Source organism: Vipera berus, assembly GCF_964194415.1.
Source record: "Vipera berus genome assembly, chromosome: 3".
NCBI lineage: Eukaryota > Metazoa > Chordata > Lepidosauria > Squamata > Viperidae > Vipera > Vipera berus.
The window spans coordinates 200555978-200568958 of NC_138204.1; the positions used below are offsets into that span (position 1 = coordinate 200555978).

The following is a 12981-nucleotide window of genomic DNA, read 5'->3' on the forward strand; positions in this document are numbered from 1 at the left end:
CTATGAGTTTTAAAAGGCAACTTGAGAAATGTGATTTAGCCTCAACAGAGTAATTCTTTGAAGAGGCTCTGCATTGTGTGTGTTTGAAAACAAAATCTCTCTATGTAGAGAAGCCTCCCCCACCCCCACCCCCATTTGAAATGGCAATTCAAGGTCTTATGAAGGAGTGATCTGTTCTATCAAACACTCATGTGCAAGTTAAAATAAGTTGAAAATAACAATCTAGAGAAAGCTGCCCGGCAGTCAATAAGCACATGCTAAAAAGTTTTAAACCTTTTATTATGCTTTTTTTCCCCGTTAGAAGAGGGATAATTCTACTCAAAACACACAAGAGTTTAATTTTACAATGAGGAATGGAAGTAAAAAATGTGCTGCAATTCCAATCGTCTGCACGCTTTCAGTCGACAAGAAAAAAAAGCACTTTATTTTCCTCTTTAATTGTTGTGTTCTTGAAGTGACTGAGCCAAGAAAAGCTTGCCCAGATTCTGGGCTGTGAATTCCTTGACGTTCCGGCTGTAAGTGTTAATTTGACCTATGAAGAAATTTTTTTTAAAAAAGGTGGGGAGAGAAAAAACAAAATACTTTAATGAAAAACCAGATAAATATTTTAATATAAAACTTCCAGTCTAAAAGCTAGTTTCTGACTCCATTTTCTTCACCTTGGTCGCAGCTCATACAATACACCATTTAGTCATTTAGACAACAGATTAGAGCACCCCAAATTAATTCAGTAAACTCCTTTTAGTTTTAGGAACTTGCATATTGCTCCTGGCTTCTCTGACTCAAACTAATGTTTTGAAGTTGTTCAGAAATCCACTTCTGAAAATTTATGACAGATAAATCCTATATAGAAAGAAAATAAGGAAAATAATTGGAAAAATAGGACTAAAACAGGAATAGAAACAGTACTATGGTATTGAGTGTATACACAACACACACACACACTCTTCTGCTCTACCTTTAACAATGCTGTATTTCCTCAGCCAGCTGACATTTTACAGGTCATGTTTTTGTTAGCTACCTCAGGTTATTAGCAATTTTTCAAGTCAGCAGTCTGTGAAGGGTTTGTCTGAAGTGCTACACAAATCAAAAAACTGTCCCCTTGCCCCTGCCCCCTCATTTTGCACACAGTTTACTCTTATAATTTATTTCCTCTACTAATCAGGAAGAGCAAAAAGACAAAGCCAGATTATCAAAATTAAAATTGCTTAGCAGACCAACACATTTTCATTTCTACAATGTTCCGCTTCAAAAAGTTTTTAAAACGCCTCTGAGACAAGAACAGCCATAATTCAGCTTTGATCCACAACTTAATTCTTCTTGAATTAAAAAAAGTGAAGGCTTTTAGTTTTCGCCCAGATACTAAAAAGAAAAAAGAAAAAAAAATATTGGTGGAGGGCTGTTGAAGTATTAATCAGTTGTCCTTTCTTCTAACTGAAGTATAATACATTAGAGCAGAAAAGAATGGAAACATAATTGAAAAAAGTTTAACTGGGGATTTCTCCTTCAAAAAGGACTTCATTGTTGGAGAATGATCAGAATTCAAGCCATACCTATTTTCAGCTGGCCAAGGAGGCTGATATTTATATAGTTCAACATATTTTATAGTATCGGATCCATCTAAAATGATTTAAAGGGCTGCATTTTCCAGGGAATGTTAAATTATATTTGAAATTTTGTAATCCATACATGATCTTTGGCTCTTGAATTACCATGGCACAAGGAACCAAAAACAGGAACACCAGCATTTTTTAACCATGGTTTCAAGCATTTGCACTATTTCAGATCACAAAAACATTTCTCTACTCCAGCCTTCTCCCAACATTGTGCCTTCCCAATATGTTAAACTATAATTCCCAGAATTCCCATGGGAATGGGAATGAACAAGTGGGTAAATTGGGAATCCTGGGAATCTGGTGGCTGTTAGATTGCACAAAAGCATTCTCAACACTTTCTTTCCACTGTATCTTAACTTCATAGTGTATACTCTTGTTTGCTTTTGTGCCTTGACCTCTGTCCTTTTTTCCATAATATTAGAAAAAAGGCAGGAAATCTGAATTTGCCACTTATTGAAGATTTTGTAGTTCTGGGACACAGACTGAAGATACAGGATGTAATCAATTCAGAGAAATAAAGATCTAGATCTTAATCCAGATTCTTCAAGAAGCTATTTGCATGTTGCTTGCATTGGGATATAAATGAAATAACGATAGATACACAACACATCCAACTTTAGGATCAACACTTAATACCAACCTGAATCCAAACAGCAAGATTTGCTGTTCAACATTATGCCTGATTTAGACCCCACTTCCTCAGGGTCTTGCGGAAGAACAGGGTAGAACAACGGCTAATGACCCTCTTTTACCGGTCTACTATAGAGAGCGTCCTCTCGTACTGTATTGTGGTTTGGTATGCTGGTCTGACAGCCGTGGATAGGGAAGTATTACAGAGGGTGGTGAGCACAGCACAAGACATTGTGGGCTGTCCCCTGACACCACTGCATGACATCTCCAGGGCTTGCTGCCTTGGAAGAGTGAGGAAAATTCTCAGGGATGACTCACACCCTGGACAGTATCTCTTTACTCTCCTACCATCGGGCAGGAGATACAGGAGTATAGCCAGCCGTACCAACAGGCTGAAGAACAGGTTTTATCCATGGGTTGTTAGGCTCTTGAACGGGAAATAATTTTATAATTTTATGTATGACTGACTTGCGAGGCCGGTGTGTTGTGCAATTAGCTCACAAGGTGTAACAAGATGGCGGGTTTGTTGTCACTGTGAGTTGTGGGGGGGCGGGCACGAAGAGAGGCTCAGCCAATCTCAATGTATATACATGGTTGTACTTTGACAATAAAGGTTCATTCATTCATTAGGATTTACAGTACTTCCTTAAAATACATAAAGATAAAAGTTCAAAGCAGCAGCAAAATCTTAAAATACCTGAAGGTAAAGTTCAAAGTGGCGGCAAAACCAGAACAAGACCATGCAGGAGGTTTTAATTTTACTTGTTTCCGTATCACATTGAAAACAAGCAGCAGAGATATAAAAAGTGACGAGATTTTTCCCTCTGGATCATTACCTGCAATCAAAAGGGATTCCATCCTGGGAGGAGGCTGTGGCGGCTTGAAAAGTTTGTTCAAGTCTTCCTCAGGAAGAGGAGGTTCTCCCCTACTCTGACGCTGTAGGTTTTCTTGCTGACGTCTCTGTTGGTACTAAAGAGACACAAGAGCTCAACTGATGCTTTGATCCAAAGGCCATTCTTTGGAAATCATCTGAACGAAAGGTAGGAATGCACTTTGGTAGGAGCTGAAACTAAGCTACGAGGCTGATCTAGATCAAATACTGAATGACTTGGGATCTAGCGAAACCTTTTGAAACTTCCAAGAGGTCCAGCAACTGAGTTTGAGTTGTCTCTACCTGTTCCTTTCTTCTCAGTGAATTCTATGATCTGTGTAATTTCCTCCTTTCCATTGCAATTTGTCCACTACAGCCAATGGCCCAATAATGGGAGTGTGTGGGAGAACATTTGACACCATAATTTATCTTAAAATAATTTTATCTTAAAAAAGATTAATATTGTCTTGAATGATAAGGCAATTGATTCATACAAATGCCTCTCTGGAAGCTTGTTTACCTGACCCCAAAACAGCCCTGACTGTGATAGCTTTATTGATTCATATTAGAACTTGTTTTTTTCCCCAAAGGTCTTTCGAGGCTAAAGTGGAGTTAGTGGCACCAGATGGGTATATATATGTTAGGTTCATGGCTTTTCTCAAAGCTGTTTATTACATTACTAACTTAATCTGTGCATTGTTTAGAGCTTTTTAGAAGTTGCATACAAAATTCTACCAATTTCCCCACTTTCCAATCTTGAGTCATGCTTTAAATAAATGGTCTTCAATATAAGGATCCTGAAACAATCGATATAGAGCTAGTCCTCATGCAATTTACCCTATCTGGGGCTGGCTATTCTGCTGCTAACAAAGCAGGCACTAAGTAGGAGATCATGTGACCAGGACTGGCCTTTCCATCTGGAAAGAGACAAAACCACTGTACTCAGTTTCACAACTTCAGTTTTTGTTTGCCTCTTAAAGCAAATTCCTATCCTTTGGAATACTTGGGTGTCTACTTACTGTCTTATACATACTGAAAGTAATGCAATCATGCCAGCAGCCCTGCCTGGATTGGCAGTTATGCTATGCAAACAGCTTACTCTCTTGAAATGCCTTTGCCTCCAATCTTTCTACTCTGCGGGGGGGAGTGGGGGGGCGGAGAGAAAGCAATTTCTGTAAGCAATCTCTCCTTTGCCTGACCCTCCCTCTCCCCCCCTCCCTTGCAGAACAGAGAGATTGAAGAGGGATTTCAAGAGAGTAAGCCGTTTGCTCTTCTGGACATCGAAAACAAGTCATTGTGTTTGCCTAACAGAAGGAAAAGGCTAGACAAAGGAGAGATTCCTACAGAAATCACTTGCTTTGTTTCATCCCAGCTATGCCCTCACATAGCAGAGAGACTGGAGAGAAAGATATTTCAAGAAAGTACTGTAAGCTGTTTGTATAGGGTGCCTATAGTTCCCAGTTACAGGCTTCCACTGCCGTCATACTGCTTTTGATCTTTACAAGAACAAACAGCTTAGTTTCTTGCTATCCCTTTCTCTCCAGTCTGTGCTCTGCAAGGGAGATACAGAGGTCAAGCACAGGAAAATGCATATTGATTGTAATGGCACTTACATGATTGAGGGACACTGAAAAGATTGTAAATGGGTTACAAAGTTATTTTTTTCACCACTGTCATAACTTCGGACTGTCGCTGAACAATACCCGTAACCTCTTTATTTCTCGCCTACAAGGGTCCTGAGTTCAACAAAGGCAATACTATATTTTATGTAGCACATCTGGATTTCAAAATGCAGAGTTATATTCCTCAGGAAGGAAAAAAAATGCTTTAATCCACCCATCTCCTTTTAATACTGTGCAACCTAAAGCCACTATTAAAAGCCATACTGTGACCCGCAGATCTTTAATTGCTCGTAGAAAAATGGATGGTCTCAGACTTAAAAGAGGAGAATGTGGAAAGATTCCAAACCTTAACCTGAATTTCTTCTTAAGAGAAATTGACATGGTTTAAAAGACCACTTTGAGGCAGAAAATTATAGTCTGTTTTCTAAAGTGGGCTTAGCATAGTATGTGATTCAATCCCAATCACTTGGCATCACACCCTGCCTACTGTAGCTCTCTCCTCCATCAAAATTTCATCTCTTTGAGTGTCTAATAGAAAACTGTCCATTCTAGCCCTTCATTAAGTTCTCCTAAGATCTTCACATCTCAACAACCATAGTGACTAAACAGTTGATTTGTACAACATGTGTGTAAGTAAATCAATCAAAGGCCTCATACTGTAAAAAGGTAAAGGTAAAGGTTCCCCCGCACATGCGTGCTAGTCATTTCCGACTCTAGGGGCTGGTGCTCATCTCCGTTTCAAAGCCGAAGAGCCAGCGCTTGTCCGAGGACGTCTCCGTGGTCATGTGGCTAGCATGACTAGATGCCAAAGGCGCACGGAACGCTGTTACCTTCCCACCGTAGTGGTCCCTATTTTTCTACTTGCATTTTTTACGTGCTTTCGAACTGCTAGGTTGGCAGAAGCTGGGACGAGTAACAGGCGCTCACTCTGTTACGCGGCACTCGGGATTCGACTCGCCAAACTGTTGACCATTTGATCGACAAGCTCAGCGTCCTAACCCACTGAGCCATCGCGTATATTATTAACTGTATTCACACGTTAATGCTTGGAGAGTAGGTGGGTTGGCTTAGCTCCCTTACGCAAACCTCACCCATTATCTTAGTTTATGACTTTATGGAGCTGTAACTTTGGCAGAAGCTATGTTAAGTCAGTGACCAATTTCAGCTTTTGATGTACAAAGTCTGAAAGGGTACAAGGAGGAAAAAAAAGAGCAGAGTGGGTAAGTTATATAACATTAATTTAAAATGAACGCAGCTTCACTTTCAATAGAGTTTAAGCTTACTAAAGAGAGAAGGCAGTTTGCAAATATTCCCAACGTTCTCATTTTTAAGAGAGCGTTACGTATTATTATGAGGTACAGAGACAGGCAAAATAGCAGATTTTATTCTCTGTCTTCCCCTTCCCCCTTACTCAAATAGCAAACGTTTAAAGCTTCAGCAGTACAGGTTTTCTTACACTTCTGGCCGGTGAATCAAGAAATGTCTGGTGACATTTTGCTGCTTGATAGTAGAACACAAAATGCATCCAGATTTATGAGTGAATAAGAGCATAAAGCTTTGTATGTCAGAGAGAATGAAAAGTGGAAAGAAATGGGAAGGTGGCAAGGAAAAGCTGAGGAAGAAAAGAGAACAAGAATGGGGAAAGACATCCATAAAATGTATTTTTATGCTTCATATCAAATAGGTAAGTTCCTTCCCAAAATTGCTTGTGCTTACATTCAACTGTAGAGCGAAATAAAATGAGCAGGGCCAGCAATGGTGCATAAAACCGAGCTACAGAAATTAGAAATTGAGCAAGAACTACTAGGTAACCATTGTGGATATCCCTTCATCCCCTTCAAATAAGTTTTTCCATCTTTAAAATTGTTTCATAAATTTGCCTATGCAGTTTTATACTGATAAGTCAAGGAGCGCTGAGGAGCAATGCCCATGTTCTCCATGTAATAAACACCCAGGACAGAAAGATCAGCTTTATAAGCTGGCTTGCATATTTAGGAGATGTAATAAAGTTCCTGAAATCTGAATGCTACTATCAAAATCCCATCATGAACTGATTCACCCTCAAAGATTTTTAGAGGCGCCCCATCCCAAAAATCTTACTTGGTGTTTTTGCTGTTGCTGCTTGCTGGTATTCCTTAGGTAGGTGTTGTATTTTACAATATCTTGACTCATTTCATCCACTCGGTCCATCAATAGTTGTAGGGTTTTGCTAAGGTGATTACTGAAACAGACAAGGAGACATTCTGATGAAGACTTGGAAATATTCTGTGGAAAGACAATGGTGTCTACTGATCAAACTGAACCGAATCTGCCTTATGAACTCACAATGTCTCTATTTTCTTTTTTTTGTTTTTTTTATTGAAAAGTTTTACAGTATATTTTATTTATAAGAAAACAAAACAAAACCCCTCCCAACCCCCTCCCCTCTTCCCAACCCTGTTTGCTTGAGTGACATCCTGATCTTCCTTCAATATCAAAGAAATAAAAGCAGTTTTATCTGTCTCTATTTGTCTCTATTTTCTTAAAGTTCACTGAGCTATTGTCTATATATCTCTTGTTGTAATGAGTAGGAGCTGAGAATGAAAGAAGGTCTCATGTTACTAAAATGGTCCATCTCCCATTCTAGCTAATACAGAACACCAATTATTGGGTTCAGAAACCAGTACAAACATTAAATCATCACTACCTTATTAATGTTATAAAGACATGTCTCTGATACATCCCAGACTGTTCTTCAAAGGCACTGTTCACACTAGACAATCTGTGTCCCGCCGAATCATCATTTCAGAGATACTTCCTTATGTCTAGTGGTTAAGGCACCAGGGTAGAAACTGGGAGACTATGAGTTCTAGTTCCACATTAGGCATAAAAAATGGCTGGGTGACCTTAACCAGTCACTCTCAGCCCAACTCACTTCACTGAGGTGAAGTGAGTTGGGCTGAGAGTGACTGGTTAAGGTCACCCAGACTTTTTTTATGTGGGAAAATAGGAGAAGGAAAGAATATTAGGTATATTCACAACTTTGAATTATTATATAAAAATAACAAAGGTCGGATATAAATAAAAAGAATGGTAACAGGTGGGGAAAAAGCAGTGGAAGCAGAAGAAACTGCCAGTTTCCTCATTGAGTTCCCGTCCTTCCCCTCTATTTGAAAATAGTTATCTACCAGAGGAATGAAGAAACTAAATGAACAAAATGCTTCAAAACCAAAAAACGTAATCCAAGATTCTATTTTGTATCAGCATAACTATTTTATATTATTTCAGTTTGTGCTTCCGCTAGAATTTGGAAGACTGGAAAAAAAACAAGCAGAAAATGATGCATTAGATGTTGAAAATTTAAGTACCAGCCTGAAAAAAAAATGTTGATAAACTGAAGAATATGATTACATGCGTCCTGCTGAAATCGGTATGACCAGGAAATTCTTAACTTCATTTTGACTTTATTCTAGGTTTAGGTTGCTGAACTGGGAGCTGAAGACTTTTGGGCAGTGAAAATGAGAAAGATACACAATAACCCTTGTCAAGTTCTCATTGTTTTTACATAGAAGTAATTTGAAGATAAGAGTCAATTTCCTGTTTAATCACTTGAGAATCTGTGACACTGTCTAAGAATGGATTTCCTAATAATAATTTTAATCTCATGAGAATGCAAACCTTCATAAAAGGGAAATTCCCATGTAGAATTCTCTACCCAAAACATTAATTTCTTTGGTTATGTTTCCCATTTTTAACTGCTGTTTATTTGTTTAACAAAAGAGATAAGGTTATGAGTGGATTATGGTCAGCTGGAACAGTAATGTATGAAACTGAATTCTGCATGAAGTTGGATTCACAATCTGATCAGCCCCAACTACAAGGGCCAAGCGGCAAAGATGCAATCCATGGACCCCTTCAATCCATTATTCAAGGCAAATATGCTCAACAATTAGACCCATTTTTAAAATAAAATGTCAAAAAGAACATTATCTCTTGTGAAGTATTACCGGCCTTTCCAAAGTCTTCTTAGAACAAAATACAATCGGTGCTAATAAAAGAAAATGTTTGTAGCTCAGGGTTGAAATGAGGAGTCCATGGTGCTTGTTCTCTGAGCTTTCTTGCAGATGTTTCACCATCAGAACTGATGTTACCTAGTGTGGGCAATGAAACATCTGCAGGAAAACAACCAAACTCAGAGAGTACCAAGGACCCCACAATGGGTGCTACAACACAGAAGGTTTTTCCAGTTAGGGGGCTATGATTTGCAAAAAACCTTCTGAGACAGACCTCTCCAGTACCAACTCATTTATATTTGCAATTCCAAAGATGTAGGTTAGATTTCACAGACAAATTGGAACTCAATTTTGTGGCGTGTTTTTAACATATCTGTTTCTTGTGTGTTCTTCTGTAAAACAATTTTCCTCATACTAGTGACCTCTGTATCTACTGGACTCTCTCATAATTCACAGTTAGCACAGCCAATGGAAGGATATTTGAGCAATTTATCTAATTGGAAGTCCATCATATATGGACACAAAAAGTTGTAGAAAATTGCCAAAGGATATTCTTCAGATCTTGTTTCTAGGAATATAGAAAAAGGCAAGAAAACTATTCTCAATGAAAAGATCTCTTGCATGGAAACTGATCTGAAAGCCCGAGGTGTTTTTAAAAAATGTATTTTAACCATTTTGTTACAGAAGTGGAAGCAACCTGCATCAATCTGAAGGAAAATGAAAGTGTTGAGAAGGATAGAGAGGCACAATTAATATAAATGGAAAATAGAGAAACAGTGTAAGATGTAAGTTGAATCATTTTGTGCATAATTCTTTCACATACAAGGGCCAACTTGAAAATCCTAACTGATGTGTTACCTGTATCTTTCAAATCAAACTGAAGTCAAATCAGCTTCTGCCAATTTGCTACTCTTTGGAAGAGTTGGATGACAATTCTCTGAGTTATATGAAACTGATGAAAAATGTAGTCTAAATGCCTCTCTTGGTGAAATTTTCCAAGCATTTAGCCTACATTTCCCTCAATTTCATACTAATTCAAAACGATGAAATTTCTGAAATGATTATCCTTTCTTTTTTTACAATGATTTCAACTAAAGCCTAGAAACACATACTGCATTTTGATTTCCAGTCAGCACTTACTTGCTCGCGAGGCTAAGCAATTCATGTCTATTTGCAATTCCTGACTTCTTTTCCAGCTCCCAAAGAAGAACATTGATCAGGTAGGAGTTCCTGATGTTAATGGGGACTTCCTCAAACATGTTTTCAAATGCAATTCCTGCTTTTTTCAACCTGAAATGAAAAGTACACACATATATATATATTTCTTACAGTTACACCAGAAACAAGCAAAATTCTCAGTTTCTCATTGCAGAGGCTACATTGCTCCATTCTTCCAATCATGAAGGACAAATTTTGGGGAAGACATGGAAGACAAAGAGCCAGGAGAGAAAACTGTTTTATTGCAAGAACTTGTAACATATTTAGGGGAAAACAGATCAAAATAAACAGACATAGGTTACAAGTCTGAAGAATCAAGAAGCAATTATATCAAGATCTAGGGAACTCTGGGGTGCCTTTTAAGCTTAACTAGGGTCTCTTACAGAAAAAAATATTAGTGGACAAGCAGCATACCTGTCACTAAGTCATCCTAATAATATACAGAAACATTGGTCTCTTTGGCATAGTGGAGGTGACAGTCCCTGTCAATATGGACAACAGTAAATTAGACCAGACAATCAGTGGTTGATACAGTGATTAAGACATTAGGCTAGAAACTAGAATCATGAGTTCTAGTCCTGCTTTAGGTCAGTCCCTGGGCGAGTCATTCTCTTTCAGCCCTAGAAAGGAGACACTGGCAAACCACTTCCAAAAAACCTTGCCAAGAAAACTGTAGGGACTAGTCAAGGCAGGAATCAAAAATCGAACATAAGACATGCAAAAACATATACTGATTATGCCCCAATGCCTCAAAAATTCCACAACAGTGGTGCTGCCTTCATTTTTGAATTCCTTCTGCAAAGAACTCCACTGTTGCCAAATATACCATTGGTTTCCTTTTGTGCAAAAAGCATATCGACCTATCACACACACCCCCACCTAAGCTTTTCAGAGCACAAATTCAAACTTGGCTTTTCTCCAGGCAGGTTTGCTATGCCAGTTACTTTTAAAATAATTACGTATGCATTAGAAATTGCATGGGGAAAATACTACAACAATAACTTTTTGGAAGTCCTACATACTTCAAATCAGTATATAGAAAAATAGAGGCATAATCCTGGCAGTTATATTCTTTAACAAAAGAATATTGGCTAGATTCATGCAACATTCTAGCTATTAAAGTAACCCATACTGGCTGGGTTCAATGACATGGTAAACTATAAATTACTGTTTACAAACCATAATGACTGGTCATGCTAAATCAAAACCAGGCAACCATATTATGATATCATCTGTTCTGGGAATTAGATCAATACAGAATGGGATCTTGGATTTTCAATGTTGGTACATTGCAGAGTGTACCATTGTGGTCCTTCATTGTTCTTTACCATGCTCTCATATGTAATTTAAAACTATAGGTGGGTTTTAAAGGCTTTCAAATTACTCAATTATCAAGTCTGTTCTTTGTGGCCATGATCCAATTGAAAAACACTGGCATTCAAGTTCTATGGACGGATGGGAGCAGCAGAGTATTTAAGTTGCTCTTAGCCCTTTTGGAGAAAAAAATTTTTTGCACCACACACACACACACACACACACACACACACACAGAGAGAGAGAGAGAGAGAGAGAGAGAGAGAGAGAGAGAGAGAGAGAGAGAGGGAGAGAGAGGGAGAGAGGTATATATACACACACTGATACAGAAAGTGGGTACTGTCTAGTTCTCCCACTGGGGAAGAGCAGGGAAAACTTTCTCTTAAACCAGTCTTCTCCTGAATGAAGTCCCCCGGAAGTGTTAGGACTTCAACTTCTGAAATATGCTTTCAACAGAATCTAGTGGCCGTATTGACTAGAATTTCTAGAAATTGAAGTCAACCATATTTAGAGAAGTTGAGACTGAGAAGATGTAGTTAGTGATAATGCAGAAGTACATGTTGTCCCATTACACCAGACATGTCAAACACAAGGCCCAGGGGCCAGATCCAGCCCACAAAGTGGTTCCATGTGGCCCGCGAAGCCATCCTGGAAACAGTGAGGGAATGGCCCCCACTGCCTTGGCCCTGGCCCAGAGACCCTCCTTCTGCCAGAGACCCTCAGATCTGTCCCACTCCTGCCCAGGCCCCCATAGGCACCCTTGATGTGAACGTTGTAGAGCTGGCCACGCCCACCCAGTGGGCCACGCCCACCCTGGCCATACCCACCTGGCCCCTTGAGGGCAACCGCAATGCTAATGCGGCCCTCAATGAAATTGAGTTTGACACCCCTGCATTACACCATCACAGAGAAGAATCATTGTTTCCAGTAGGTGCCTACCATATTAATCAAGAGCTGTGGTGACACAGTGGTTAGAATGCAGTGCTGCAGGCTACTTCTGCTGACTGCCGGCTGCCAACAGTTCGACAGTTTGATTCTGACCAGCTCAAGGTTGACGTAGCCTTCCCTCCTTCCAAGGTCAGTAAAATTGAGGACCCAGATTGTTGAGGGCAAGATGCTGACTCTGTAAACCGCTTAGAGAGGGCTGTAAAGCACTGTGAAGCGGTATATAAGTCTAAGTGCTATTGCCAGGGCTTTTTTTCTCATAGAACGCTCAGAACGGAGTTCCGGCACCTTTTTTGGATGGAACCTTGTAGGGTAGGCAAGGCGGGTTGTATGACATGTGTGAGTTCCGGCACCTTTTTCCTTTACAAAAAAAGCACTGGCTATTGCTATTAATTATTCATTGTCTGAAAGAGATAGGAATAGTTTTTAGATGGGTGATGACCTACATTTTGAACATTTCCCCCCCAGGAAAATACAGCCTTCAGTACCTCTATGTTAAATTATAGAAGGACATTCTTCAAGGTTCTTGTCTTTTCAATCAGTCTCCTGCCTTAGGGTACACAGAATGAACTACCCATGACAGGAAAAATAAAACCCTTCATCTTAATAAAAATATTGAAAAATAAATCCCATACATACTGTGTTTGCAAGTATGAGATCCAATACATTTTTCCTTTTCCACAAAAAGCAGGGCAAAACCAAAGGACCATAACAGTTTTTGTTCTTCCTTTTTTCGTATCCTTTACTGTTAGATGCAGCTTTTGATTTAAAAT

The 12981-nt window shown here is 39.1% G+C and overlaps 1 protein-coding gene across 1 annotated transcript in view; it reads right to left on the minus strand.

The window, feature by feature from the left end:
- Positions 1 to 255: 255 nt before the first annotated feature.
- The window catches only part of EIF3H (eukaryotic translation initiation factor 3 subunit H), a 73630-nt gene continuing 60904 nt past the window's right edge, over positions 256 to 12981 (minus strand). The window contains exons 5-8 of the mRNA XM_081322367.1: positions 9872 to 10021; positions 6840 to 6960; positions 3083 to 3215; positions 256 to 532 (exon numbers count right to left, since the gene is read on the minus strand). Coding sequence (XP_081178493.1) covers positions 435 to 532; positions 3083 to 3215; positions 6840 to 6960; positions 9872 to 10021 — 502 coding nt within the window. The 3' untranslated portion in view covers positions 256 to 434. The remainder of the gene's footprint in view (positions 533 to 3082; positions 3216 to 6839; positions 6961 to 9871; positions 10022 to 12981) is intronic.